This window comes from Armigeres subalbatus, unplaced genomic scaffold (genome assembly GCF_024139115.2).
Source record: "Armigeres subalbatus isolate Guangzhou_Male unplaced genomic scaffold, GZ_Asu_2 Contig1854, whole genome shotgun sequence".
NCBI classification, from domain to species: Eukaryota; Metazoa; Arthropoda; class Insecta; order Diptera; family Culicidae; genus Armigeres; species Armigeres subalbatus.
In genome coordinates this window covers 235,310-263,302 of record NW_026942677.1, presented here as the reverse complement: position 1 = coordinate 263,302, position 27,993 = coordinate 235,310, and the positions used below count along the sequence as shown (strand labels likewise).

Genomic DNA, 27,993 nt, shown 5'->3' with positions numbered 1-27,993 from the left:
ATCAGCTGGCTTTTGGCAGAATGATAACAGTTTCCCAAAGTAAAAATAATTCTCATAAAATCGAGAAAAGTGTCGTCACATTCGTCTGAATTTACGTATTTTAGCATTCCTCAGGTTCTTACTAGACGAGCCCCTCTCGCGAGTGGTTGTTAACGTGGGTAAAAAAATCGCATTGGTGTGCAAAAAGTAGCACCGCCGTTGGTTAGTGCGGCGCAAAAAATCTTCGATCCATTTATTCTCTGGCTATTGAAATCGACGAACAATGCCAGAGTAGTAAACAAAGGATCGCCAGTGCCTCCCAGATTGTGTGAACTTTATTGAGTTTTGGCCAGATTGATTTCGGTGACGGAAGTGAATCGTGCAGCTTGCGGGTGACGAATCGTGCGTGTTTGTGAAAACTGAATTACCACATCGTTTGTTATATAACCGTATATATGAGATAAAGTAGAACGATCTTTAGAATCGGAGTGGTGAATGAATGATTGTTGGAATTTTGAGGCGCGTATCTGTGAGTTGTGGCTCGTGTGTATAAGCAGAATGGGCTGCTACGAGCTTAGCTAATCCACAGGTGTCAAGTCTGGAAGGAACGATGATAAAACTTCTACAGCAACGAAATCAAACGACAAGATACGGTCTCGGACTGGTATGCTGATCAAACGGGTGCGAACGCTTCGGACCGTGTAGATTTTTGGCAACGATAACGACGACGGCTGGCTGCGGTGGCGGGTGCCGGCGATTAGGTTCTAAATTTATTCAATCAAAACTTGTAGGAAGTGTCCCGCACAGGCTGTGCGAGGAAAGCAGATACAAAGCGCTCAAAATTCCATCATCAAGCGAAACGACAGCCCAGGCGATGGCCGTTGTGAGGGCCGGACAGGACCTGAATAATGCCCGGGGGAGCCCCGGGGTTGTGTCTTGGCGAGAATTCGCCTGCGGTTGGGGAGCGGCCTTCGTCAACATCACGGTCACATATCCCATCTACAAAATGATATTTAGACAAATGTTGCATGGGGTGCAGCTGAATCAGGCCTTCGGGCAGATTCGTAGCGAAGGAATTACGTATCTGTATCGGGGAATCTTTCCGCCGTTGGCGCAGAAAACGATTTCCCTGTCGTTGATGTTCGGTGTGTACGATGGGACGAAGCGACCGTTGGTGGAGTTCTTCGGAATGAATGAGTACGCGGCCAAATCGCTTGCTGCAATGGCAGCGGGCTCAGTGGAAGCGGTGCTGATGCCATTCGAACGGGTACAGACCTTACTGGCCGATGCAAAGTATCATCAAAAGTATAGGAATACGCATCACGCGTTTAGGTAAGCGCTTTTTTTACTTCCCTTGTACTAAGTGTTCGTGCAATTATTATTAATTGATTTACTCGCAATATGTTTTATTCGACGGGGGTTTCGTTGTTTCATTATCAAAACTAATCAAATTGAGATCCAATTATGGGGTCAAACGTTATGGCCAAAATACTTTTTATAACACACGAGAAAGGCATTAACACAGCTATGTGGATTATTCAGAGTTTTTGACAATGGTACAAAATGATAATTGCCCAATTACCTTTTTTTCATAGAGTGGAATTAGAATTGGTGTATATTCTTGTATCTAGCAACCAGGCTTTCCAAATGTACAGCCTTTCCGCTGCAGTCAGTTTGGAAGAGCACTAACTGTCGCATTGCATGCTATCAGTCGCTCCATGCTGCTTACTTCTCATTCAACCCGAAGTGTCGTAGCGACGGCATGCACGAACGCACGATGGACGCTGTTGCCAAACTTTCGGCATCACAGCAGCTAGTTCGACATTGTAGCGCCGTGGATGTAGTGAGTCGGATGGGCTGTTCATTGTAAATGTTGTCTTGTGTGCTTTGACGCTCATTCGTCGTCATGAAGACAGCCGGCATTACTCGAAGAGATTCTTCGGTTTTTCGTATGAACTGTCAATAAAACAGTTTGCTCGCGGCTGTCATGGGTGGCTATCTAATGTGTGTTAGTAGAGCTGATTTGACGCTCCAGCTAAATTTGGTACATCCTACTCTTAACCATCCTCAATTTTCTTCTCTGCTTATTTCTGTGGTTTTCTGATGCCAAGAGAAACAATTAAATTGATTTCACAAAACAGCTGTAAAAATGGCTATTTGCGCACATAACCCGTACAGCACGCACGCGGTTCTGGAACGCTCATACAGGCTCGCTCGTGCTGTGTATCACGAGCGATGTTTTTTTGTAAATAGTGTTGTACAAAATACGTGCGTGCTCAAGTGTTAAAATTTTAACTGTCCGGATGTGGGGTACAGCGGCTGGATTCCGAAAATGATTCTACATTACAATTTAACGATATATCCAGCAAAGTTAATTAAAATATGGTTCATTTTTACCATCTCCACATAATCATAATGCGTCCAATCAATTTTAATATTATTGATTCAAACCTGCTTGTTTATAACATGTGGATCAGATATTCCATAAAGGCAAAGGACTTTGTAATAGCTTCCTTTTGTTCTGAAGGGATTTCGGCAAGTATTGTTTTAAGAAGTGTCCCGGTATTAGAAGGTGTTCGGCGTGCGCTGGGCGATCTCCCCCTATATGTTCATGTTTTGTCCGATAAAAATATTTAATGTTGTGCTTCTGAGTCACATATAAAAGTGAAAGACAAATTTGAAATGCTACTTAATAACTATTGAATTACTCACAACTCATTTTTCACCTTTTATAAATGATAAATTTTCAATTATTTTTTTCAATTTTTTTCACGATTATGTAATATTGATTCTAGATAGAAATGGTTTTCTAATTTGATTTTCCTTCTCTCCGTTGGATGCGTCCCTTTAGAACTTTTCGGAATTGTGTCATTGGTGAAGGAAGGACGTTTTTGAATGGTTTAATATTACTAACTATTTTTTTTTGAAAAAAAGTCTGATTTGATTTTCCATAAGATTTCTTAAAGAATTTGATAAGATCTTTCTCGTAGAATTTCTAAAGGAATTACCAATAAATCGTCCCGGAAATAAATTTTCTGTGGCTTTTCCATAGCAATTTCTTGTAGAGTTCTTTACATAGGATTTTTGTGGATTTTCTGGAAGTGTTTTCTGTGCAACTTGTTTAACAGGGTGGCCACTGAAATTCGCTTTTTAAATTCCTGGTTTTTTCGCTTTTCCCGATAAGTTTCGTCATATTTTCCGGTTTTTTTTTTACTTGTAAAGAAATCAGGGTAAGAGTTTATGAACTGAAACTTGGTATTTTTATTTGTGACAAAACCGGAGGTCAATACATTTTACTTTTCGATACGGATGCAGGGTACACTTCTCAAGTTTGAAAAACGAGCGCTTCACGAAAAATGATAGACTTTCGTAGCTAATAAGACATTCACATTCCAATCGAATTTCTACACCAATTTTTCGTAAGCATTATTTTTTCTATTCATCTTTAATTTGGAAGGCTAATTTGCCGTGAAGCATTATGGCACACATATTTTTTAATACAATATTTCAAGATTCCATTACAATATTGGTAGTTTTGGGGAACCGAAAGACTTGCGGTTTTTTTCAAGGTGGTAACAATAAATTCCTCCAATTATTTGAAGGTACGAATATGTTGGATATTCCATTAGTTTAGGCTACACATTTTATAGTAGTTTCGTATTCTACTTCTACACTGCCGTAATCTGAAAAAGTGATCTATACGCCATTTTCCAAAAATGGCGTTAACGAGTACTACTCATCGAGCTCTTTAACAGAAAAATGAAAAACATACATGTTGTAAAATGGCTGTTACGTCACTTTTCCAGATTACGGCAGTACAGTTTGTACAGTCAATTATAGGGCGAACCTTTGAAATAGATACAATAAATTGGCAACAACGTTATATGCGAAATGCTTTGTTCATCAGGCACACTGAAATTGAGTGCTTCATGGCCATGTAATTAGTGTCAACCAGCATTTGCTCAATATGGTAGTACTACATTAGCACGTAATTACAATGGTTTGATTCTTTTCTTAGTTGCAAAACTTTCGTAAGTTTATATGTCACAGGCAATAGACATTGCATGACTTTCTAGTGTGATTCTTCCTTTCTAGAGCATAATGTTCACAGAAAACAGTGAAACGCAGAGTATCTTATAGTATAGCCGGAATATGTATTGTTAATGTTCAGCTCTTGGTTTGATCTTACTCAGCAGACTATTTAAGAATACCTTCCTGACTAGCTGAAGTTTTTCAAATTATCGCAAAATTATGTGAAGAAAGACACAATTATTTTTGATACAGTAAATCAAATTAAATCCACTTAAATCGATGTTTTGAACAGAATTTAGGAATGAAGTAAGTTAAGCAGTGTATAACCGAATCGTAGTAAATGGTATTGCTTTTCTAAAAATCCAAAAAAATATAAAGCAACTAATTTGAACAAATTTAACCCGAAGACCTAAGTCTTTGTTTCCGATCAAAATCATTATTTTGTTTTCTAAATTGAATCTAAATCTAGCAATCCGATGCGTAGATTAATCAATTATTTTTGTGTTTCTAGAATTTTGTTTTCATTTTTTTCAGTTTTCTATCCATTCGAATCAATATTATTCAAAAGTTTGAACGTTTCCTTCCGTAACAAGTTGAAAAATAAAATAGAGTATATGTTTCACCATCAAAACCTCAAAAAAATCTAGTGACAACACAAACTAAATTTGAGAAAAAAATCTACTTAATTTTTGTATCTCATACACACTATGTACTAAAACCAAATAATTCAGTTAAAATGCGTCTGAGTAATAAACATTAAAGAGTTTTTTCCTGAAATCAACTTCATTAAAAACTATGAAACGTTTTGAATGTAACTTGACGAAACATTATTGTTCAAACGAGTCATTCAGTTATTATTTTCATATTCATTCACTAACTGAAATCTGACTCGCTTCCAAAAACTCATTTTTGAATCAATTTCATATTTTATAGATGAAGTGAAAGTTCTGGATTGCAGTTTGGTCATGCTGGTTTCCAGAAATCGATTTTGAAGTCTTTCAAGGCTAATTTTTGGCGTAATTTCCTGAGCTTCGAGTTCTGGAAATGCTCACAACATTCTGTAACAATGATCCCAATAAATGTAATCATTGTCTAATTCCATGACTTATCACATTTCCTGCTTATTCGTCTATTTGGCGTCCTTCTGGAAGATCCGAAACATCATTAAACTTGCTTTGATGGACCTTATTGGGATTCGGGGCATACGTGTAAATGAACAGTTCATAAAACTCATCCGTCTCTGAATAGCGAATGATTGACGTGGCCCGTTCTCATGAATCTGAGTAGCCACCGAAATTCCTCCGGAAAATTCGGAGCCTCCGTAAAAGTGGTCAATTCACGATACTCATAGCGCCCGGAGACCCATAGTGCTATATACCAATCGATTCAAATTGCACTATGGATTCAGAAAAATTACTTAAAAAAGTGTCACTCATTTTTTGCCACTTATCTCTAACAGCTCGCAACAAAATGCATTCAACACAGAATCCTGTCCCATTGTTTCCTATTTAAAATTGGCCAGTTCGCACTATGACCTCGGAAGTTATGGCCAAAATACATTTTATTTACAGAAAAATCACCTAACAAAATATTACTCATTTTTTTGGCCCTTATCGTTCGCCGATTTGCTCACAACAAGTTTCGCTCATTCCCATTGAAAATTGGCCAGATCGAACTATGGGCTCCGAAGTCTTGTCTTGTCTTGTCTTAGCACATGGGCTCCGAAGTTATGGACAAAATTTAGTTTTTTACTCAAGAAATGCGTAAATAATCCTCAATTTTTTAAATAGTGTTATCCATTACTCTTGTTGAATTACAGTTATTAAAAGCTTAATACCTTGAAATATTATTCCAACAGTGACTTGTTTGATGCTGATTGCATAGGTCATACTTGGTTTTCTAAAATGTAATGAAAGTATATTCAGATTAATGCTCGTAAAATGCCATAAATAATCAACTATCCAACTGAATAGGCACTCAAAATAGTCTTATATGCACTCTCAATATTTTGAAAGTATTGTGGATTTTGAGCAGATTTTGGAAATTATATATTAACTTAAATTTTTCATTTTTTACTTCTTTTTTTAATTATCAACGCATTCAGGCTTTTGATTGATTATTTTTTGCACAATTCAACTTAATAAAATGTTATTTTCAATATGTTGCAACGTTATTACAAACAATTTACAAACAAATATGTACAAGAAACAGTAATGACACGATTTCTGACATGTCCAAGTTTTGACTGCCGCTAGAATGAATTTTAAAAGTTTATAGAGAAGGAATTGGAAATTATAATTTTTTTAGAAGTCTATATTACAATCACAAACATGTGTCCGGAACAACGTACCGTATATACACTTTCAGCTCTAAGCCATTAATTGCTTTTTGTGCTGTTTAGACCACCCTAATGATATTTTCTCGTTACATATTAAGGTTCCCCCAAACACACGCGACGCGAAAGTAGCGACGCGATTCTATCACTTGGCGACAGCGATTCTGTCGCCGTTGGTATGGAAGCGTAAATAGAACATTGCCTGCAGCGACCCAACGATAGAACCGCTGCGACTAGTTGTCGCCGTCGCGGCGATGAAATCGCTTAGGTTTGGGGGAGCCTTTATAATGAACGAGAAAGGCATCAACACCAATAGGTGGGATAATCTGTTTTTTTTAATTCGTTTCTTTTATCTCACAGCTCTGGCGAAAAAAATAACTTTAATACATAATATTTTGTAATGTCAAGAAACCAGAAGCGATGACTAAGAGATCGATGGAAAACTGAGAGATTCGATTAAAAAATCACGGAGATAATGAAAATTTAGTTACACTTTTTTCTACACGAATGTATCCGTGTTAGTTTTTTTAGCGGATGTATCCTAGTGTTAACCGATCTCTAATAAAATGTTATTAAGACCTTACATTGTTTGACATTTCCTATGAAATTTTTCGTCTTTTGAAATATATTAGAATCCCAAGTCAGTCGGGCAATAGAACATTCTAGCGTATCGGATAAACCTGTCGTTAGCTGTACGGGTACAAAGGAAATGCAAACTCAATTTTGTATATACGTATTAACCTTAAAATAATTATTTACTCTAAGTACTGAAATAAAATGTTAAAATATTCAATACATGTTCGTTAGGTGAATTGTGAATCAAAAAACTCTTTAGTGTAAATACTTTCATAGCCATACTTCCCATAAACAATTTTAAGACACTCCTCAGGAAACTAAAAGCATGGAAGTGATCCATGTGCAAGGCAATACATATTTAACGAATACTTAATTGATACTCTGTTTCGGAATCGAATTACGAACTAATTACGTTCGAAGATGCTAATTACTTTTTTCTGTATTAATATACAGTCAGTCTCAAAATTGAGCGTACAGTATGGATTAGATGAATAAATTCGAAAATTACAAAGGAAATTTAATTGTTGGCTCGGTTGTTTTTAATGCATTTCAATATTCATCCCTTCCTTCAATGTATGCGTACATAAATTGGTTGAAATTTTTTCTCTAAAGTTCATTTATTTGAAAATAATCTTAAAATACGCCTATTAGATGTGACAAAATTGAGTGTACAGCTAATGTTTTTCTTAAAATTTCTTATTATAAACACGATTAATGTAATTTAATGTTATTTTTTCATGGTTATATTTATAATAATAAATATCCGCTACTTAAACATTCAATGTTTTGAAATTAAACCAAAAAATGGTCAAAATGGCGAATAAGTAAGATATGCTATTTAACAATTCAATGCTGCTGGGCAAAATAGATGCCTCAAGATATGGATTTCACCGGCATCGTGTCTTATATATGATAGATAATCGAAATCGAGCGAGACATACGATAAATTTGAGAAAATTCAGCCGGTGAATGATGTAAACATACAAAGAAAACGACAAATGTTGGGAACGGCATATTTCAAATTAAGTATAACTTTATTTAAAAGTCGATGTATAGGTAGCTTATAAGCTCAGGACACTTATTAATAATAATATTAATAAAAGAGCAGCACATGGATACATTATAAGATGTCATTTTATATTTGAAGACTCAGTCACCGTAGGAACAAATTTGGTTGAATCATTTAAATTCACCAAGATATCATTAAATAAGCTGCCGAACTCTTAAAAAAGTTTATTTTTACTCGTCACATGGAAATCATCCAATTGTATCCCTTATGGTAACAGACCGTGGAGTTCAATCCAAATTTAATTATGAAATTACGATTTAAAGCTATCTTTTCAATATTCAATCAGAAGTGCTCTACGGTATTGAAGAGCTGTTTTTATGTTCGGTACCTTAACATGCACCTTGTACTTTTAGAATTTGACTGTGAATGATTGGATTCAATAATATTACTCTTAATGATAGATCTGAGACAATAATCGAGCTTTAAAACAAATTTAAGTTAAAGACATACTAAATTTGAATTATGTCATTCCTAACATTTGTCGTTTTCTCTGTATGTTTACATCTGTTTTCATCATTTACCGGCTGAATTTTGACAAATTAATCGTATGTCTCGCACGATTTCGATTATCTATCATATATAAGATACGATGCGTGTGAAACATACAAATTAAAGCATTTATTTTGCCCACAGGCATTGAATTGTTAAATAGCAATGTTCTTACCTCTCACTTGTTCGCCATTTTGACCAAAACATGGTTTAATTTCAAAACATTGAATGTTTAAGTATCGGATGTTTATTATTATAAATATAATCACGAAAAAACAATATTAAAATACATTTATCGTGTTTATAATAAGAAATTTTATAGAGAAAAATTCGCTGTACGCTCAATTTTGTCACATCTAATAGGCGTATTTTGAGATTATTTTCAAATAAATGAACTATAGAGAAAAAATTCCAACAATTTTATGAACGCATACATTGAAGGAAGGGATAAATATTGAAATGCATTAAAAACAACCGAGCTAACCATTTAATTTCCTTTGAAATATTCGAGTGTAGTCAACTAATCCATACTGTACGCTCAATTTTGAGAGTGACTGTAAACATCTTCATTTTTTAAATTATTTAACCCGCGAACAAATGACTCACATCTGTCGGTCTACGCAACCGCAGTACGGTGCGATGGAGTACCTAGTACCTTATAACTGGGAATTATCCATACATATCAGCACTACTGCATCGGCCACGGATGGATTCGCAATGAACGAAAAGCAGTCAGCGAGGCAACAGTTACCTCTTTACTGCAGTAGTCAACATCCGTAGCAGCAAACGAAACGCATGTTAAACGCGCGAAAAATGTGCCGAACGAACATACGCTGCTGTCGGGAATAACGAACGACCCGAAAGCAAATGAATGAAACTGTCTTACAACGTCACCCGAGAGCAACGTTACCTTTCGTATAATTGCGTGTATGCGACTGTCGCATATGAACCGATAGCACGGCTGTCATGGTTTAAACAAAGGCGACAATCATTGGTGGGCTGTAATGATGCGGTACATTTGGAAAGCCTGCTAGCAACATTTGCTCTATTAGCAGTGGTTTGTAGGACCATAATAATTAATGACTGATTTGTTTATTGGTCAATTCCAGTCAACATATGAGTGAGTCGATAGTCAAATGTAGGTAATTAATGAATCAATAGCGAATGAGTGTTAATTGATGGAAGGTTGGAATTGGCTAGTATTTTCGATGATGAAATATTTGGAAAGATTTATCCAGAACGGCTTTAAGGTGCCGAAGCCTATGCAGAAGTATACGAAAATGCCTTCTGATTGGCTAAAATGGATTAGCAGTAAGACGAAAATGGTATTTTTAGATTCCTTCCAACCTCATTTAAAAATAATATTTATGCGATTTTAGAACATTTCATTGGGTCGTATGAATAAAAAGAAGCAAAACTCAACTCTTGTAGCATCTACTCAAAAATAAAGTCCACAGAGAAAACTACATGTTTGATATGAATAAAAACATTTTCGAACTTATGGCATATGCTACAATCGAACTAAGCCTTTACTACAGTTCACTACCATTTACTACACGAAGTAACGTCAAAACAAAATAGACCCCATGATGACGATGATGATTTCATCATTTTTTTTGCGGCTAATCAACAAAAGACATATCTGTTTTGTTTGGTTTCCCTAAATTGGACTTCTATTTTCAAGAACAAAGCCGATTCGCTTCGATTCTGATGAATAATCTGCATTTGAAACATGAGTAGCAACGTCTTGAGCAGACTACAAGAAATCAGTAGTAAACTCTTGTTTTATTCATACCGAATCAGTTGTTTGTAGTATGTTCGAAATGTGTAGTGTAGTAAAGCCTCTTTTATTCATACGAACATGTTCCACAAGTGACGTTTACTACTGCAAATGTAGTAAAGTTGAACTTACTACTTTTTATTCATACGACCCATTGAGTCGACAACCCCTCCAATATTGATTCACTATGGATGGCTGTTAATTTCAAAACCCAATTTGCCTAATAATAACACTAACCATGTGTAGGGATCATGAAGAATTATAAAATGAAATTAGAAAAAAAATAAATGAAATTATTAAAAAAATATATATATAAAATGAATTTGAAGTGCTAATTATTCTTATTAAAAATGTATATATATATATATGTAACAAATAATAATAATAATAATAATAATAATAAATAGAGAGGTAGAGTAGAAATAGATAAGTAAGATGAATTCAAATTGCGCAATCAAGTACGTGCGTCGCTCAAAGGAAATTCAAAAAAGCGGATCGCAGTAGGCGCTTCATACAGAGCAACATTTTTGAAATCAGTTTGTTGGTTGAGCTTGGAGAAATAAAAACGTTTAAAAGTTACGGTGTGGAGTTTTGTGTACTACAAAGGAAATGGCTGATCACTACACCATGGTCTGGCGGATGAAATGGCGATATCTTATTGAACTGTAATTTTTGGAATTCAATCAAGCATGACGTCACAAAGGGAATCAACATTGTTGAAAGGTATTCGAATCAAACCGAGTGCAAAATAAATGGGCAATAAAAATGAGCGGTTATAAAGAATGTGAAAACATTTTTTCAATAGGAATAAGTTTAATAATTTTTTTTATTTATCTTTTCGCAGGGGCGTCTCGTGAACTTTTGGTACACCTATTCTACCAGCCTGCTAAAAAATATGCATCAGTGGTTTAGAATGAAAGTTATGTATTTAAACTAATATTGCAAACTTTTCTTGTACAACATAACCAAACATTAGAAAAAAAAAACAATTTAAATAGAAATTATTTACAAAACAATAAACAGCTTATTAATCTCTTTCGTTCCAAAAATGTTTTAAATTAAGATGCACTTAAAATTTAAAACTCTCCTAAGTCGTCCGGAATCTAACTTGGTAACAGTTGACGATAACTGGATATTGCTCAAAATAGAGATCTTTCATGAGATCACCATTCGGGTGCACAGGACCCATCGCCTATAGCATTTAACCCTTTCTTTCCCATGGTAGCTGTAGAGCTCCATCAAATTTTGCACCTTTCAACATTCATCGAATTATTTCAACAACAAAAAGCAGTATTTGGCGCAACTGCATGGTTTCATTAGATTGCAAATATAATCAATTTTGAGTAAAAATGGTGAAACTATTGAAAACAATCAAGTAACTATTGATTTACAATCAAAAACTTTTTTTTTCGTTTTGCACTAATTTTAGCCATGCCGAATAATTTTTGTTCTAGCATTTTTTCCATAGGTGATTCCTTCCTATTGAAATCTTTGAAAAAAGTCGTGGGAAAGAGAGGGTTAAAAACTCTCACATATTTTGTTGTTATGAAAGAAACGTAATTAACCATTATTAGTATCATCATTTGATGCAACCCCAGATTGAGTCCACTGAAATGTTTTCGTTTAGTTTTTCAAATTCAGTGAAAACTATGCCTTTTTCTCTATGTTGATTGATTTTGATTATTTGGAAAAAAAAAATAATTCAATTTTATAATATTTTATAATAATCAAATTTTGATGTCTCTTTTGAAAACTCAAACATTAATTTAATATTATTCTTGATGCTGAATTGTTTATGATGCATAATCATCATTAGCATTAGCATTGAGCAATTCGCACAAATTCGTAGGTGGTACAAGCCAAGACTATTGTATGAGAGTAGCATCACTTTTATCCGTTACCACAGATATTGATTTGGGACTAATCACTATCTCTTAGATGGAAGCAATGCACTCTCCAATAGTCGAGATCTGTCCTGGCCACGTCCTTGCGAATGCTGAGGAAGGGGAAAGATGGTTAGTTGAACACCTACTTAAGAAAGATGCAGAGAACTCTACGACCTCTCATAGGTGCCACGGGAGGTTTTGGGATTGTGTGGAAGGTTATAATAACAGTAGGAATCGTTTTGGTAGAACGTGAAACACAGAAAGAACTAAGATAGAAATACAAAGTAGAAAAGGGACGAGCCTGGAATTGAACCCACGACCTCCTGCTTATAAGGCAGAAGCGGTAGCCACTAGACCACCGAGCTCGTTTTGTTTATGATGCATAATTATCAGGAGAAAAAAGAAAAACAAACCGTTCCCAATCATCAAAGTATGAACGAAAGCGTGCGCGGTGCGCCCTTTGGCAAAGCACAGCCCGACACTCCGACCGATTCTAACCGAAGGTACGTCGCGTCGTTGATTGTTCTTGCAGCGCGTCGAACGGGTTGGACTCCTGCGCAACACAGCAGAACTTGCATCTAAACGTGGCAGCTTCGCATTCGAAAGAGCATAATGTGAGGAAACGAAGCAAGCTGGCAACGCTCTCGCTGGTTCTCCGCACGCGGAGAACGAGTGAGCATACCAAAGAGGAAATTATTTTAAAACTTTTGTCATGGCGCAAGACTTTAAATTTGTCATCGCTGCTGTTGGTTCTTTATTATGGATCGAACGCATCATACGACTGGCAAAAGCTTTCTATACGATGTGGTGTGCTGCTATCCGTCGGAGAAACACATATTTAGCTGCAATTCGATTGTACGCCAAGCATGTGGCGTTCAGTTGATCTGTCTACACAATATTTTGTTTCGTTAGATATTAAACCATCATTGGAAATAAAACGTGAAACTTTGATAAGAAAGTTATTTTGAGCTTTTTAGTGGAATGTTTTCACCTGTCATAAGACGAGTTTATACAATCCCATTGATTCCACCACTTAATTGTATCTTGACAGATACGTATTTCGACCACAACAGTAAAGGCCGTCTTCAGTGTCTCGTACTTGACTCGACTTGGTCGAGTCGAGTCAATACGAGACACTGAAGACGGCCTTACTGTTGAGGTCGAAATAATAAATCTTAACGTGAAACTTGGTCATATATAGGGGGAGGGGGGGGGGTTGGAAAATGACCACGATAAGCCACATGGGGGGAGGGGGGGTGTTGCTCTCGAACCACGTGGTTTTACCCTTCTTACACCCTAAGAAGGGTATAAAGATCGCTTGAAAAACCGACTTTTTATCCGAGGCTCGGAGACCCAAGTCGTATATACCAATCAACTCAGCTCGACGAACTGAGCACATGTATGTATGTGTGTGTGTGTGTGCGTGTGTGCGTGTGTGCGTTACAAAAATCTCACATCAAGATCTCAGCCGTCCGTGGACCGATTTGCACGATTAACACTAAACGAAAGCTATGACTTTGTCAATGTACAAGTTCAATTTTTTTTGCAATCGGACATTTGGTTCCAGAGATATGTGAGAAATACGAACATGAAGTGTATATTCAGAAAACTAACAAAATACTGTCACATAAATATCTCAGCCGTCTGTAAACTAATTTGCATGATTTTATCTTTAAACGAAAGCTATGACTTTGCCATTGAACCCATTGTATTTTGTTTTTGCAATTAGACATTGGGTTCCGGAGATATCTCTGAAATACGAACATAAAGCATTAGACGTATCAACTTCACACATTGGTAAAATATGTCCCAACAAGATCTCAGTCGTCCTTGGACCGATTTGTGCGATTTTATCTTTAAACGAAAGCTATGTTTTTGTCATTGGACCCATTAATTTTTTTTTCTGCAATCGGAAATTCGGTTTCAGAGATATCTGTGAAATACGAATATGAGACATATTTTCAGACTACTAATGAAGAATTGTCACACCAATATCTCAGCCGTCTATGACCCGATTTGAACTCTTTTGGGCTTAAACAGAAGCTGTAATATTGCCATTTAAGGCGGCAAATCAAATCTGCAGTCTTTTTGTATTTTTTAAAAATTGTTAAATTTCCAGAAATATCCCTTTTTTTATTTTGAAATCGTTAAAAGCATGATAATATCAGTTAACTTATTTATTATATAAAATAATTATTTTACATTCAGTTGAAGGTCATATGCATAGAAATTGTAATATGCACTGGGCACACACAACCATTCAAAAGTGTAAGAAGGGTTGCGTTCACTGTAGGTGGATTAAGTCGGGTTTTTTTTACACGAAAAACTTTTGGTGAATGACAATAGCGGTGTAAAAAATACAAATCATTAAAATTTAATGATTAAATTATTAAACGCAAAGCGCATCTAAGGGCCGATGTCCACGTAGCGTCTTTTCAACTCAGCGTTAAAAAGACGTAGGTGTGCATCGAGAAAAATCGATAACGCAGCGTCGGTCGCAACGCCGATGCATATCTGCATTATTTGACCATCTTAGCCTAAGATCCTATATCCATACATAAATAAACGAAAAAACAGGTTGCGATTCAGTCTCAATTTCCACAAAAAAAAATTGGATAGGGAAAATGGAAAAATATTTTTAAAAAATCCGCCGCAGATGGTTTTTGGCATCACGCCACCGACACTTTTTCATCAGCGGACTGCAGCTACAATTTTGAAAAATGTTCATGTTTTTACAATAATCCAAGAAAAAATCTTAAGAAGAAAAACTTAAAAGAATTTCTTGTGGATATTCAGGAAAAATCAAGTAGAGAAATTTCCTGTAAAAACTTTGACATTACTTCATACAATCCTGATAAAGTACTGGCATTCAGAATTTTTTTTGAACAATTCTCTCTGAAAAATTTTGCTACAAATTGATAATGAAAAAAAAAAAAAAAACAAAACATCTCCAGTGTTAATTCCGAAAAATTTTCCTTAAAACTCCGAAAAAAATTCCATGTGAATTCCGTCTGAAAATTAAAAACAGTGGGGGAATACATATAGTTTTCGGTGGAAAAACATTCTAATGAATTTCTTCGACAAGTTCTTCCGAATCTTCACCAGAAATTCTTCTTCATTTACAAAAGAAGTTGTTCGAACATTTTAAGGAGTGCACTTCAAAATGTTCAGTCTCCAGTTAGCCTTGCGAGCAAAGGCGTAGGATTGCCAATCCGAGGATGACGCGTTCGATTCTCGTTCCTGTCTAAGATGTTTTCGGGTGGGAAACATTCTCGACACCCTAGGTATAGTGTATCCATCGTACTTGCTCCACAAGATATATAATCGTACAATGGCTGGCATATAAAAGCTTTCAATTTATAACTGAGGAAATGCTAATAGAATATACCAAGTTGAAAAGCAGACCAACTTCCAGTTGGAATATGGAGCCAATGCCACATGAAACATTTTGATATTTCCGTTGATTTTTTTTTCAATTTTGGAATTTTGAAATGAAAAATTTTCGGAATACTTTTTTACGCTCTTTGTGAGCTCTATCACATTTTTTTAAATTTTCCAAGTATTTTTTTATTCGAGGCATTATTTAGAATTTCCACGGAAGAGTCTATGGATTATGTTAAAAAAAATCTTTGGATTTTCGAAGAATAAATCTTTAGAATTCTCAAGGTTCATGTTTTCGAATTTGAACCAGAAATCATTTCAAGATTCCATCTTCTTCATCTTCTTCTTCGGGATGTCATTTTGATTTCTTTGTAGGTTCAGCTAAACATTGCTTTAAATCTTTACCATGCAAATATGCACAAGAAATAATTTAGAAGGTTTAAGGAATTTTCACATCAGAAAATCTTTAAAATTTTGATTTAATTTTTTAAGGAATTCCTACTGGAAATGCCTCAAAAGTACAACTTTTACAAGTACTACAAAAGTACATTTTTTTTCGTTATTTCCACTTGTTAAAACATCGGAATTTCCTCGGGAAATTCATTATTGGTGATTCAGATGAACTTTTTTGAATTTTCTACTGGAAAATCTTAGGAATTTCCATCGGAAATATGTTGGCATATTCCGAATAATTTCTCTTGGAAATTAAAAAAAAACTGCTGAAAATTTCTATGAATTTCTTTTGGAAAACGAAAAAAAATTCCATTGGAAATTTCCTTGGAAGATTCATTAAAGTTGCCCAGGATTTAAAAAAAAATATTTAGAGATTCTGTAAAAAAGTAAGCTGGATATTTTTTTCTATTTTATACTGGAAATTCTTCGGAATTTGATGTTTATTGGAATTTTCATCGTGAATATACATTTCGGATCCTTCTACGGATTCTTCTAGTTCTTCAAAATTTCTACCGAACATTTTTCGGAACTCTTCCACAGAATTTCGGAAGAAAAATGTCGTTGAAATTCTAAAGATTTTCCGGGGAGACTCCGAAGAATTTCTTATCAATATTCCGAAGGGTTTCCCTTGCAACTCCAGAATAATTATTCTTGAAAATTAAGAAGATCTTGATCTTGGAATTTAAAATTTATCTAAGCAATAAATGTAGGCAATAATTTAGGCTTAAGAAGCCTAGTTTTTATGATATTGAATAATTATCATAATTGATCGAAAAAATTAATAATGAACCTAAATGTTCTGATTGCACAACGTTCTAGTAGTGCGCATGAAAAAGGTTATGACATAGAGAAGCTTGCATTTAAAAAATCAACATGAAATTCTAAATAACATGCTTTTTAAATTCATAGAAGGGTCTTAGAACTAAGGAGATTCTTGCGATATGAAAAAAAAAAGTGATAGTGTTCCAGAAAAAAAACACTCCAATTCCTAAAACAAAGGTTAAAAAATAGTGTTATAATAACGATTGAAAACAAATCTCAACCCTTTCAGGAATGATGGGTCATATATGCCCAGTGTTTTAGATTGTCTATAAAATCACAAAAGAGAGCTAGGCCACCATTTTCTTCAGTAAAATTGTTCATCTAGATATTCGCTTTCAGAAAAAAATATGGGAGCTCAGATTTGACTGACCATGAAAACTCAGATATCCGAAACCTTGGGAAGATTTCGATTCTAAGATTGTGTAAATAAAGTTTAAATGTTTGAATCATTCTAAACAGATGGGTGGTCAGATAAGATGGGTCATCCTGAACGTTAAGCCAGTGATTAATATTCAGGAATACGAGATGCTCAAGGTACTTCAAAATGCTCTCAAGTTCAGCCCACGAATCTACCATATCAATCAAGATATTTGCAAAGTTCTCATCATCGGTATAGACCCAATCCGATGAAATAAGCATATGATCCTAATTTCCATTAACATGAGATCCAAGAGCCAAGGTACCCAAAGTTATCTTGAGTCAACAGCTAGTTGCACAATGACTATGAGGTTTGTTCGCAAACTGTTTTGTAGGGCCTTAGAAGCACTGGGTTCACGGACTTGAGTAGTTCAAACATTACGAATTCCAGGACGTTTTGTATAGCCTAAAAAGTCTGTAGAAGCTTGTATAAATAATAATTGAAGTCATATCAACTCAATGGACCTACTGAGATATTATGTCATACATCATTCATAAGTTGGTTAATTGGATAAATCGAATGATCCGAACTCCAAAATAATAATTGGTCTATAATACATTCATTCCTCTGTGAGTCGCTTATGAAAGGACCATTGACTGAAGCATATTCGAGATGTGGAATAGAAGTTCCTTGGAAAATTATTCCAAAGAACCATCATAGTGACGGAGAAAATATTTTTAGTATGGCATCATTGGCTTCCACGAGTCGACATCAAAATAAAATTTCAATGAAGAATTAGAAATTTTGAGAGATGAGCCAGCTCTGGATTGAAAATCTCTTTAGTTGAGAAAAAATAGAAATTTTCCATAATAAAATAGGAAATTGCCAATAAACAACAATAATATACACAACAATAATAAATTAGCACTTGTAAAAGCAAAAATTGCAATTATGAAATAAGAATTTTCCATAAAGAAATCAAAATGTTCAACGAAAAAATAAAAAATTTTCATGAATAAATCAATATTTGCAATGAACAATTAAAAAAAAAATTATAATTATTTGTTTCTAATATTGATGATTCTGAAAACAAAACTGAAATTTTTACAGGAATGCTACTCAAAAGAAACAACAGTAGGAGGTTTTATTTGCATCTCTAAGATTACATATTAACTTTGTGATTCTCTGATAAACTTTTCGTTGTAGGAGTTCAGTTCAGATGGTTCGCTGAGGTTAATATCTTAAGAATTTTCAGTAACTCCAGAGCTATATGGGCCCTCCTTAGCCGTGTGGTAAGACGCGCGGCTACAAAGCAAGACCATGCTGAGGGTGGCTGGGTTCGATTCCCGGTGCTGGTCTAGGCAATTTTCGGATTGGAAATTGTCTCGACTTCCCTGGGCATAAAAGTATCATCGTGTTAGCCTCATGATATACGAATGCAAAAATGGTAACTTGGCTTAGAAACCTCGCAGTTAATAACTGTGGAAGTGCTGAATGAACACTAAGCTGCGAGGCGGCTCTGTCCCACTGTGGGGATGTAATGCCAATAAGAAGAAGAAGAGCTATGGAAGGTCCCAAATACTCTAAGGAATCTATAGGGATATTCAGTGATGAACTTTATAGTTATTAAAAAAACACTAACAAAACAATTTTAAAAAAAATTAAAAATGTAGGGATATTTTGGAAAATTTCTAAACCATTATAAATTTTTCTCGAAATTTTTATAAGATATTCGCGAGTCCATATTTTTTTGTATCCTCCTGATGCATTGAAGGTGTGCGAGTTCTAGATATCCTAATAGCCTATTCAGATTACGCCATTAATGACATAATAATTGGCGTTTCAGGGTAAATACGCTTTATGATGTCATTATTTACGTAATATTCCATACATTTTGCGCTGTCAAAAGATATCCGCTAAAAAGAATTTATTACGAACAATTATTACGAGAGAGCTTTCGTTCTAACTGGGATGCAGGGAGAAATTCAACAAAACAAAACTGACAAGCGTCACGTTCTCTTTGCCAGAGAGAAAATTCTCTCTGTTTTCATTTCGTTTCGTAGTTGACAGTCATGCTCTTTCTGTCGCAGCAGGGTCGAATGCATGTTAGATGGAAATCTTCTGAGCGCTGAAGAATAACTCGGATTGTGATGGTTTTGTGGAAAGCATTTTATATGATGAAAAATAATGATGATAATTATTTATTCTCCACTTATTCAACATGAATTGTTTAAAAAACAGATGCTCTCTAGAATTAACATGAAGTATTTAACTTAAACCTAGATTTAATAGAACAAATCGAATAAATTTTCAAAGTTCAAGGGCCAATGCGGAAGACAATTTAAAACGTAGGAATGGTTGAAAAACGAATATATTTGATGAATAAACATGATTTCATAAATTGTTTCAATTCTGCTCCTTGAATGGCTTAATATACTTTGGATTTCAACATTTTTCACGTGGGACAACTGTACGATTTGAAAGGGATGTATATATAAAGTAGAATAACCTTAAATAAAACATGGATTGGTAATGCATTAATTCATCCAAAATCCAGTTTAAATTATATCACATTCACACGATTCGATTTTGTTAGAAGCTGTATCATTGATTGTCGAGTAGAACGCAATGGTTCAGTTTCCATTCTTGAAAAAAAATTAAATTGCTGAGTTGCCCTTGATACATGGAGATACTGGTGGAAATACATTTTAGTTCGATAATATTTCTTGAAAATTGGTCCAATCGTCCTTTTTTTTATTTATTTGTGAGAATTCCCAAAAGTATCTAAATTTTTCTATCAAATCTCCGTTCGATCATAGTACAGAATCAAAATCCTTTTAAAACTTAAAAATAAATTGAGGAATAGTCTGATTCTCCGAAGAACGGCGCACCCAACTAATGAATGTAGCTTCGCTCATTATCCTTAAAACAACTATTACGAACGACATAGAAGATAATACGACTCGATACAATCGGCAACGACCTAGGCGACGAATAAAGGATCACGATTGGAAGCTTAGAACATGGAACTGCAAGTCGCTAGGCTTCGCAGGTTGCGACAGGATAATCTACGATGAATTACATTCCCACAACTTCGACGTCGTGGCACTGCAGGAGATTTGCTGGACAGGACAAAAAGTGTGGAAAAGCGGGCATCGAGCGGCTACCTTCTACCAAAGCTGTGGCACCACCAACGAGCTGGGAACTGGCTACATAGTGCTGGGAAATATGCGCCAACGCGTGATTGGATGGCAGCCAATCAACGCAAGGATGTGCAAGCTGAGGATAAAAGGCCGTTTCTTCAACTATAGCATCATCAACGTGCACTGCCCACACGAAGGGAGATCCGACGACGAGAAAGAAGCGTTCTATGCGCAGCTGGAGCAGACATACGATGGATGCCCACTGCGGGACGTCAAAATCGTCATCGGTGACATGAACGCTCAGGTAGCAAGGGAGGAAATGTATAGACCGGTCATCGGACCGGATAGTCCGCATACCGTATCGAACGACAACGGCCAACGATGCATAAACTTTGCAGCCTCCCGCGGAATGGTAGTCCGAAGCACTTTCTTCCCCCGCAAGAATATCCACAAGGCCACATGGAAATCACCTAATCAAGTAACAGAAAACCAAATCGACCACGTTCTAATCGACGATAAATTCTTCCCCGACATCACGAACGTACGCACTTACCGCAGTGCGAATATTGAATCCGACCACTACCTCGTTGCAGTATGTCTGCGCTCAAAACTCTTGACGGTGATCATTACGCGTCGCAGTCGTCCGCCGCGGCTAAAGATTGGGCGGCTACAAGATGGTAGACTGGTGTCAGGCCATTAGGCTGAAGGCCATTTGGCCAAAGGTCATTAGGCCGAATGGTCATTAGGCCGAATGGCCATTAGGCCGAATTAGCAAAAAGAAGCAAAAAGTGAAAATGAGTCACCTTACTCCTTCTTCCTTCTCCCTTCTTGCATCTTCCTTCTGCTATCTGTCTTCTTCCTTCTTCTTTCTTCTTTCTTTCTTCTCTTTTCTTCCTTCTTCATTCTTCCTTCTTCATACTTCATTCTTCATTCTTCCTTCTTCCATCTTCCTTCTTACTTCTTCCTTCTTCCTTCTTACTTCTTTACTTTCTTCTTCCTTCTTTCTTCTTCCTTTTTTCTTCTTCATTCTTCATTCTTCCTATTTCCTTATTTCTTCTTTCTTCTTCCCTCTTCCTTCTTCCTTCTTTCTTCTTTCTTTTTCCTTCTTCCTTCTTTCTTCTTTTTTTCTTCCTTCTTCCTTTTTTCTTCTTCCATGTTCCTCTTCCTTCTTCCTTCCTCCTTCCTTCTTCCTCCTTCTTTCTTCCTTCTTCCTTTTTCCTATTTCCTTATTTCTTATTCCTTCTTCCTTCTTCCTTCTTCCTTCTTCCTTCTTTTTTCTTCCTTCTTCCTTCTTCCTTCTTCCTTTTTCCTTCTTCCTTCTTCCTTCTTCTTTCTTCCTTCTTCCTTCTTCTTTCTATCTTCTTCGTTTTTCCTTCTTAATTCTTCCTTCTTCTTTATTTCTTCTTCTTTCTTCCTTCTTCCTTTTTCCTTCTTCCTTCTTCCTTCTTCCTTCTTCTTCCTTCCTTCTTCTTTCTTTTTTCTTCTTTTTTCCTTCTTCCTTTTTCCTTTTTTCTTCTTCCTTCTTCCTTCTTCCTTCTTCCTTCTTCTTTTTTTCTTTCTTATTGCTTCTTTCTTCTTTCTTCTTCCCTCTTACTTCTTTACTTCCTTCTTCCTTCTTCCTTCTTCCTTCTTTCTTCTTTTTTCTTCCTTCTTAATTCTTCCTACTTTCTTCTTCCTTTTTGCTTCTTCCTTCATCCTTCTTCCATTTTCCTTCTTCCTTCTTTCTCCTTTTTGCTTTTTTCTTCTTCAGTTATACTTCATCCTCACATCGCACTACTCACTTCTCACTCCTCAGTTCTCATTCGGCCTAATGGCCTTCGGCCTAATGACCCAGCATCGGTAGACTAGCCCAAGACTACGCGCAGCAGCTGGAAGGGGCACTCCCAACGGAAGAGCAGCTAGGCGCAGCATCTCTTGAAGATGGCTGGAGAGATATTCGATCCGCCATTGGAAGCACCGCAACCGCTGCACTAGGCACGGTGGCTCCGGATCAGAGAAACGACTGGTATGACGGCGAATGTGAGCAGTTAGTTGAGGAGAAGAATGCAGCATGGGCGAGATTGCTGCAACACCGTACGAAGGCGAACGAGGCACGATACAAACGGGCGCGGAACAGATTATTCGGAGGAAAAAGCGCCAGCAGGAAGATCAAGACAGTTAAGAGACGGAGGAACTGTACCGCGGTAATAACGAACGAAAGTTCTATGAGAAGTTGAACCGTTCACGTAAGGGCCACGTGCCACAACCTGATATGTGTAAGGACATAAACGGGAACCTTCTTACAAACGAGCGTGAGGTGATCCAAAGGTGGCGGCAACACTACGAAGAGCACCTGAATGGCGATGTGGCTCCGGATCTCCAGGAAATCCAGGAGGAGATTGGCGGGCTGAAGAACAACAAATCCCCTGAGTTTGACCAACTTCCAGGAGAGCTATTTAAACACGGTGGTGAGGCACTAGCTAGAGCGCTGCACTGGGTCATTTCCAAGATTTGGGAGGATGAAGTTTTGCCGCAGGAGTGTGTCGTGTGTCCCATCTACAAAAAGGGCGATAAGCTGGATTGTAGCAACTACCGCGCAATCACATTGCTGAACGCCGCCTACAAGGTACTCTCCCAAATTTTATGCCGCCGACTAACACCAATTGCAAGGGAGTTCGTGGGGCAGTACCAGGCGGGATTTATGGGTGAACGCTCTACCACAGACCAGGTGTTCGCCATACATCAAGTATTGCAGAAATGCCGCGAATACAACGTGCCCACACATCATCTATTTATCGACTTCAAAGCCGCATATGATACAATCGATCGGGATCAGCTGTGGCAGCTAATGCACGAAAACGGATTTCCGGATAAACTGACACGGTTGATCAAAGCGACGATGGATCGGGTGATGTGCGTAGTTCGAGCTTCAGGGGCATTCTCGAATCCCTTCGAAACGCGTAGAGGGTTACGGCAAGCGGATGGTCTTTCGTGCCTGCTATTCAACATCGCTTTGGAGGGAGTAATACGAAGGGCAGGGATTGACACGAGTGGTACGATTTTCACGAAGTCCGTCCAGTTATTTGGTTTCGCCGACGACATTGATATCATGGCACGTAACTTTGGGAGGATGGAGGAAGCATACATCAGACTGAAAAGGGAAGCTAATTGGATTGGACTAGCCATCAACACGTCGAAGACGAAGTACATGATAGGAAGAGGCTCAAGAGAGGTCAATGTAAGCCACCCACCACGAGTTTCTATCGGTGGTGACGAAATCGAGGTGGTTGAAGAATTCGTGTACTTGGGCTCACTGGTGACCGCCGATAACGATACCAGCAGAGAAATTCGAAGACGCAGTGTGGCTGGAAATCGTACGTACTTTGGACTCCGCAAGACGCTCCGATCGAATATAGTTCGCCGCCGTACCAAACAGACTATCTACAAAACGCTCATTAGACCGTTAACCCTCTACGGACACGAGACCTGAACGATGCTCGTGGAGTACCAACGCGCACTGGGAGTTTTTGAAAGGAAAGTGTTGCGTACCATCTATGGTGGGGTGCAGATGGCGAACGGTACATGGAGGAGGCGAATGAACCACGAGCTGCATCAGCTGTTGGGAGAACCATCCATCGTTCACACCGCGAAAATCGGAAGACTACGGTGGGCCGGGCACGTAGCCAGAATGTCGGACAGTAATCCGGTGAAAATGGTTCTCGACAACGAGCCGACGGGAACAAGAAGGCGAGGTGCACAGCGGGCAAGGTGGATCGATCAGGTGGAGGGCGATTTGCGGACCCTCAGATTGCGTAGTTGGCGAAGTGCAGCCATGGACCGAGCTGAATGGAGAAGACTTTTATGTGTAGCACAGGCCACTCCGGCCTTAGTCTGAAATATCATTAAATTTACCGTAGCATAGTGGTAGCGCACCCGTCTAGCGTACTGGGTTCGATTTCCACCGGTAGGCAGTGGATATTTTATTCTCCTCCTCAAAACACATGTTTACGGTCTTCATTATCGTTTTCCACATATTTACACTGAACCGTCCGTTTTATACTCAATACCCTTTCCCTTCCCTTTTCCAATGATCCTCTCAACTCTTTTGGTATCTTTCCCTTAGGATAGAGAATATGTGTACCAAATTTGGTTGAAAACGATCAAGTGGTTCAGAAATTATTGTGTTAAACAAAATTAAAACTATAGAAGGTTTCTTGGCGCTTGTTTGGAGTAAGTCCTGGAGAAATCTTGTAAAGATTTTATTTCCAAAAACTTTTAACTTGTTTGGAATTTTTTATGAACTTTTTGGTGAAATTGTTTGGAGATAGGGAACTGTACCGGTTTTGGCCATGTTCCTAATTTGGCCAATTTTGCGAATAACTCCAAAAATAAACCAAGGGTTTTATTAGTTCCAACAAGAGATATATCCCTCACCCTTCAACACTGCTTGCAACTGATTGATTATTTTGGAAAAATATGTATTTTTCAGGGTTGGCCAAATTAGGCACTAAGTTGGCCAAAACCGGTGCACTTCCTCTAGAACATTTTTGAAAAAGCTGAATAAAATCTTGGGACGATATTCGATGGAACATTGGGAGATAATCATGAATGCTTAGATTATCCTTAGAATATTAGATACCCTTGGACTTTTTTTAAATATTTTATAGTAGGTATTTGATAAATGGATATATATCCAGGTTTTTTAAATGCGATTGAAATTAATAAATTCTTTGGTTTAGCTGAACTTTCATAGCTTTAAAAACATCTCCTGAATTAGCTCATTGTTTCATCGACGCTAAAGGTCTTAATGGACTGAAACCAAACCGTGTAAAACAAAACTTGGGTGTAAATTCGTTATTTAAGAATTCAGAGAGAGAATTAAGGAGGAATAGCTTATCATGTCCTATCCTATTATGGTCGTACACACCGTGTTGTTCGGAGCAAAACCGAATGTAATATCACAGACAAACAGACGTAACAGCTTGAACATTTTTCCGGAAAGTCCATCGTTCAACTCCTCTACCACCATCTTGCGAGCATGTTACACGAAACAATGTTTCGTATGACATTGTCACCAGAAGGCGCTGAACTGCCGTAATCTGGAAAAGTGACGTAACAGCCATTTTACAACATGCATGTTTTCCATTTTTCTGTTAAAGAGCTCGATGAGTAGTACTCGTTAACACCAATTTTGGAATATGGCGTATACGTCACTTTTTCAGATTACGGCAGTGAAGTGAAATGTCAAACTCGTAGGATTACGACGCTAGCGCCGGTCTAGTTGTGAAACGCGCAATAATTCCAATTCAAATTAATCGTTGAAGTCATGGTCGATGGTAATTTCTCTAATGTTACGTTTGTTTGTCTGTGGTAATATCATAATCCAGGTCGCTCGTTCTTAAGCAATCGTCAGTCTCCATGCTCACCGGCCGCACGCACATCTTTCTCGATCACACACAGCCAGCAAATGCGGCCGTATACCCCGGGGCCGATGTCCTTTTCAGGTTCTCTGCTGAACATCACTTTTGATGGCTTCTTTTCCGGCATATTCACTACATGTCCAGCCCACTATAATCTGCCGTATCTTATCAGCCTGCCGATGTTTGCATTTTTGTACACTGGTACAAATCGTGATTCATGCGTCTGAGCCATTCAGGTCAGGGTAGAAATATTTCACAGTTAAAGCAGTGAAAAACATGGATGTCAGTGTTAACTGCGATCGTATTTATTGCCACTGCGGTGAGTGGGCAGCCAAAAACCATTGCGAATACTAACCATTAAACCAAGATGAATACACCACTAGGTGTTCCAATCTGCCAAATTCACGATTCAGCCATCTTGGATTTTAGTATGGGAGAGCCAGCCGGTTTGTTTATGTTTTGCACCGAAAATGAATTTTTCACCCCCGCCTTCTTCTCGTCCATAAATTGGGCAAACTGCAACACCTAGCTGTGTATTCATCTTGCATTAAACCACACACATTAGTCGCTCTGTCAGGCTGCTTAGTTCGTGCGATACCGCATGAATGTAAGTGGCCCGTTGAAACGCGTGGTAATTTTTTATCCTTTGCTGGGTGAATGTGTACATTTTACTTGCTGTGGCTAATTTCATATTCGTAGCGCAGTGGGTGAGAAGTTCTGTACTTCTCTGCCTCTTCGAAAATGTGAGGTTGATTTCAAAGCAGGAAGAAAATAATAAAAATGAAATAAATAAACATCACCATTTACAACCCTGGTGCCATTTACCGGATACGTGCAGAATTAAATATATTGAGTCTGCAGTGGAACGAACCTAGAGCAAATTAAATTAACTAAGAATGTAAAAAAACACTGAACTGAATTTGATTTTGAACTGAACTGATTGAGTTTCACTATCTATAATTTCCAGGTTGATATTCATCGAGCAGGGCTTCAAAGAGCTATATCGCGGCTTAGTACCGATCTTGTGGCGCAACGGACCCTCCAACGCCATGTTCTTCATCATGCGAGAAGAAGCGGACGCTCGGCTACCAAAAAGGGTAATTATAATCTTCGTACGTGCCCGCTCCTGTAATCACGTTCCATCTCTTCACCGCAGAGTACAATGGTCACGCAGCGGACGCAAGAATTTTTGTCCGGTGCCTGCATCGGTGGTTTCATCAGTTCCGTGTTCTACCCCATCAACGTGCTAAAGGTGACGATGCAGAGTCGGATAGGCGGCCCGTACGAAAGCATGTGGGTCGCCCTGCGCCAAGTCTACAACGAGCGAGACCGAAAGCTACGGAACGTCTACAAGGGCGTAAGTATGAACTGCACCAGAGCCTTCTTCAGTTGGGGGATCGTGAACAGTGCGTACGAGCAGCTGAAAAAGGTAATCTACTGAATCTGCGCGAATCAGAGGAAGCATGGGGAATGTCGGCGACCGACGACGACGACAATAAAAAAAAATCCTTCGGGTCATTTTCGGTTTCGAAAAGTCGATTGTGATGTAAATAGGCGTATGTATAGCAGCATGAGTTTTAGACGAGTTTTAGGAATGAAACGATAAAAAGTTATTAGTTCGATTGAAGTAGTCAAATTGTAGTATTTCTAGTCTAGGGCACAATTGGAGGATCGATAGGAAAATATGGTTCTATTTTACATAGATCATAAGCAGGCCCACACTTGTATTATGTCGTACACGATACACATAAAAGGCACGTTCGAGAATGGAATACCTATTCTCGCCATATACTTTAGTAAAGTTCGTCATCTTTATCTCAAATCTCCCATTTTGTTGGAGCTTTAAATGTAGTTATTCTGATTCTCGTCTTCGTTCGTTTTTAAAAACGTTTCACTTAATTGTTCCACCCCGATGAAGATCGATGTTGCCGGTTGCATTTAAACGTGCTTAAGTCTACATTGTCATCCGAAATAATACTAATTTAGTCCATCATCCAGTAAGTTGCCCTTGGAGCAATGTTTTCTTGTGTAAATAGTATGAATCATTTGATATTGTAAATATAAATCTAGGCTACAAACAATCAATTCGAACTGTTCACAATGAACACGATAATGATGAACATGAGGCAGTTGAGCAAAGCTGGAACGTACTCGTTGGGTGCTAAAAGTATAATTTTAGAGCTACCTGAATTTCCTTGTCTAATAGGAACAAAGCGCAAACAGCTGATAATATGATGGATTTTTTCCGCAAAGTGACATACTACATTATTTTTAGTAGAGATGAAAGAAAG

General features: G+C 37.5%; 1 protein-coding gene across 3 annotated transcripts; it reads left to right on the top strand.

The window, feature by feature from the left end:
* On the top strand, window positions 1-27,962 carry LOC134203436 (mitochondrial nicotinamide adenine dinucleotide transporter SLC25A51-like). Of its 3 annotated transcripts, none has more exons than XM_062678312.1 (4): window positions 1-154; window positions 333-1,311; window positions 26,670-26,799; window positions 26,859-27,962. In XM_062678312.1, exons 2-4 carry the CDS (start codon window positions 854-856, stop codon window positions 27,141-27,143), a joined length of 873 nt encoding a protein of 290 aa, XP_062534296.1. In that variant the 5' UTR covers window positions 1-154; window positions 333-853; the 3' UTR covers window positions 27,144-27,962. The 3 variants fall into 3 exon arrangements, with proteins under 3 accessions (XP_062534296.1, XP_062534295.1, XP_062534294.1); XM_062678311.1 differs by having other exon boundaries at window positions 1-158; XM_062678310.1 differs by having other exon boundaries at window positions 1-1,311.
* Window positions 27,963-27,993: the final 31 nt, after the last annotated feature.

Coding starts and splice junctions, on each gene's coding strand:
- LOC134203436 (XM_062678312.1), top strand. CDS start 854: ATGGCCGTTGTGAGGGCCGGACAGGACCTGAATAATGCCCGGGGGAGC. Junction 1,312..26,669: donor AATACGCATCACGCGTTTAG/GTAAGCGCTTTT, acceptor TATAATTTCCAG/GTTGATATTCATCGAGCAGG. Junction 26,800..26,858: donor ACGCTCGGCTACCAAAAAGG/GTAATTATAATC, acceptor TCTTCACCGCAG/AGTACAATGGTCACGCAGCG.